General features: G+C 36.2%; 1 protein-coding gene across 1 annotated transcript in view; it reads right to left on the bottom strand.

Moving 5' to 3' along the window:
* The window catches only part of ZWILCH (zwilch kinetochore protein), a 22,053-nt gene that overhangs the window by 11,263 nt on the left and 7,921 nt on the right, over positions 1-2,869 (bottom strand). Inside the window, exon 8 of the mRNA XM_008594650.1 lies at positions 2,220-2,299. Coding sequence (XP_008592872.1) covers positions 2,220-2,299 — 80 coding nt within the window. The remainder of the gene's footprint in view (positions 1-2,219; positions 2,300-2,869) is intronic.

A 2,869-nucleotide genomic window follows, 5' to 3' on the forward strand; every position in this document is an offset into this window, starting at 1 on the left:
AAAACGTAAAAAAATTCAATAAGCAAAAGAAAAGCAAATTGCATTAGCTACAAACTAAAAATCATAAGCTTGTATTTTTAGTCTCCTGACACTATAAATTGCTTGAATAGAAGCCCCCAAGTCACAAACATGTCAGTTTCTAAAATGCCATTCCTACTTCATTTGTTAAGTCTAAAGCAACTAAGAAGGGTTTAAACTTATCCCTAGATACGATGTCACCAAAGAGAAGTCAGAATTGGTCCTCTGAAGCTTTATGACTAGAAATTATTTTCCCTTCCTGGCTGATTTAAGAGCTATTGGGCATCTTTTCCAAAACTGAACATCTTCATCTACACCAAAAATCTGCTGCTGCAGGAAAAAAAACCCGCCCTCAATAGTCCATGCATATCATAAAGAACTCTTTACTAACTACAATATCCAACATACTAATATAATTTGCAAATTAAAAAGAGCTGTGAACTTTTCCTACTACTTTCTATTATCCTTAACTTTCATCATAATCTTTTGTATTATCCTTTTTTTAATAACTAATTTCACTTCATCTGCACTCATTGTACGTGGCACAACTATACTTGGAAACATCTCACAAACAGAAACTCTCAAGAGAAAAATTCAGTGACCAACACTAAAATGCCTAGAATCACTAATGTCTAATTAGGCAGAGCTGGCATGCCTTTGCTCTGAAGCATACCTTTGTTCATACCTATGAAAGTTTCTAACTTTTTTTTAATTAATAGATTATTTATTTATTATTAGCACATTCATTATCACAAATCATAATTATTCTTTATGCCCCTTACCCGACCAATCCCACCCCAATCCCTCTCTCTTCCCCCACCTCTCTAGTATCCTTAGGTATATTCTTTCTGAAAGTTCTATTTTTTCTTTTTTTAAAATAAAGGTGACTGGTAAGGGGATCTTGACCCTTGGCTTGGTGTTGTCAGCACCACGCTCAGCCAGTGAGTGAACTGGCCATCCCTATATAGGATCTGAACCCATGGCCTTGGTGTTATCAGCATCACACTCTCCTGAGTGAGCCACAGGCTGGCCCTTGAAAGTTCTATTTTTAAGACCAGTTGTCTAAAAGTTTCTAACTTTCGTAGTCATGAATTGGCAGCCACATTATTTAAAATAATTTCTATTAAATGAGGAATCTTTTCATTTCTGATTTTTTACATAACTTTTATTATAAAAGTAGCACAAATTCATTATGGAAAATTTGTAAAGCACAGAAATGTATAATGCAGTTGGAAAAGGTCACTGGTAACCCTTTCTATAGCAGAGGTGATTGCTGTTAAGAATTTAACGTATTTGTTTCTAGATTTTTCTCTCCAAAATTTACTTTCTTTTTTTAAAGATGACCGGTCAGGGGATCTTAACCCTTGACTTGGTGTTGTCAGCACCACACTCTCCAAAGTGAACTAACTGGCCATCCCTATACAGGGATCCGAACCCGTGGTCTTGGTGTTATCAGCACTACACTCTCCCGAGTGAGCCACGGGCTGGCCCTAAAAATTTACATTTTTATACAATTCAGTATACCCCTTTCTTTTTACTGAACATTGTAAGCATTTCTCCACATCATTTGTCAGCATCATTTTTTAGCAACTGTCACATGTGCCGGCATGTGGCTATATCGTTATTTACTTGGCCATTCCATTAATAAGGGAAACTTAGGTCATTTACAATTTTTTGCTACCATAAATGGGGCTGTGATGACTATTCTGATACATAAAATCTTGATATGTATTTCTGTGTATGAGCTTAGGGTGAATCTTACAAAAGAACTATTGGTTCAAAGGGAATGACACATCTTGAAGATCTCAATACATTATCAAAATTATTTTTTAGAAAGAGTGTCCCAATTTGTAGTCTCACAAGTAGTACATGAGAATACTCATTCATAGCAAAAGTTGAATATGACAGCATCAGTAGCTTATACATACTGAGCACGTAACTATGAGCTAGGCATTAGGTGCTATATATGAATTAAATTAGTTAATCCTGAAACAACAGTATGAGGTAAATATTATTCCTACCTCTGCTTTACAGATAAGGACACTGGAGCACAGAAAAAGTAAAGGAACCTATTGAAGTTTACACAGCTAGAGAGTAGCAGAACTAGAACTAAAACACAGGCAGTCTGCTCTAGATCCCATGTCCTTAACCATCATGCTGTGCTGCTGAGAAAACAGTCTAACACAAACTGTTAAACTTACCCATGGCTGTACATCACCACGTTGTAGACTCTGGATGATCAATGTGAAACATTTCACCAAGTCTTGATATGAAATCACACCTTGGAAAAGAAGTCAGTCTAACATTATTTTCACGGTATTTCTGCAGATCAAATACATCATTAATCTTAAGAATAACAAATGAAATAGAAGGCAAGAATCTGTACTTTATCAATGGGGGAAGGGGAAAGAAAATAAAGGAGGAAAAAAGATTTAATGTATTTCTAAAAAAAGAAATCAAACTCAGATTGCCAAAAAATAACACATTTATTAAAATATTAAGGAATATCTTTTCCTTTTTCTTTTTTATTTTTTTTATTTAAAAAATTTTTTTTAGAAGATGACTGGTAAGGGGATTTTAACCCTCGACTTGGTGTTGTCAGCACCATGCTCTCCCAAGTGAGCTAACTGGCCACCCCTACATAGGGATCTGAACCTGTGGCCTTGGTGTTATTAGCACCATGCTCTCCCAACTGAGCCACAGGCTGGCCCTCCTTTTTCTAATAATTATAATTTTACTAAGGTATATGTTTTGGTTCATATAAACATAGCATTAAAACTACCTAAGCTTTTGGGGCCGGCCCGGTGGCGCACTGCTATAGTGCACCGCTTGGGAGTGTGGTGGCGCTCCC

This window comes from Galeopterus variegatus, unplaced genomic scaffold (genome assembly GCF_000696425.1).
Source record: "Galeopterus variegatus unplaced genomic scaffold, G_variegatus-3.0.2 Scaffold11237, whole genome shotgun sequence".
Classification (NCBI taxonomy): Eukaryota; Metazoa; Chordata; class Mammalia; order Dermoptera; family Cynocephalidae; genus Galeopterus; species Galeopterus variegatus.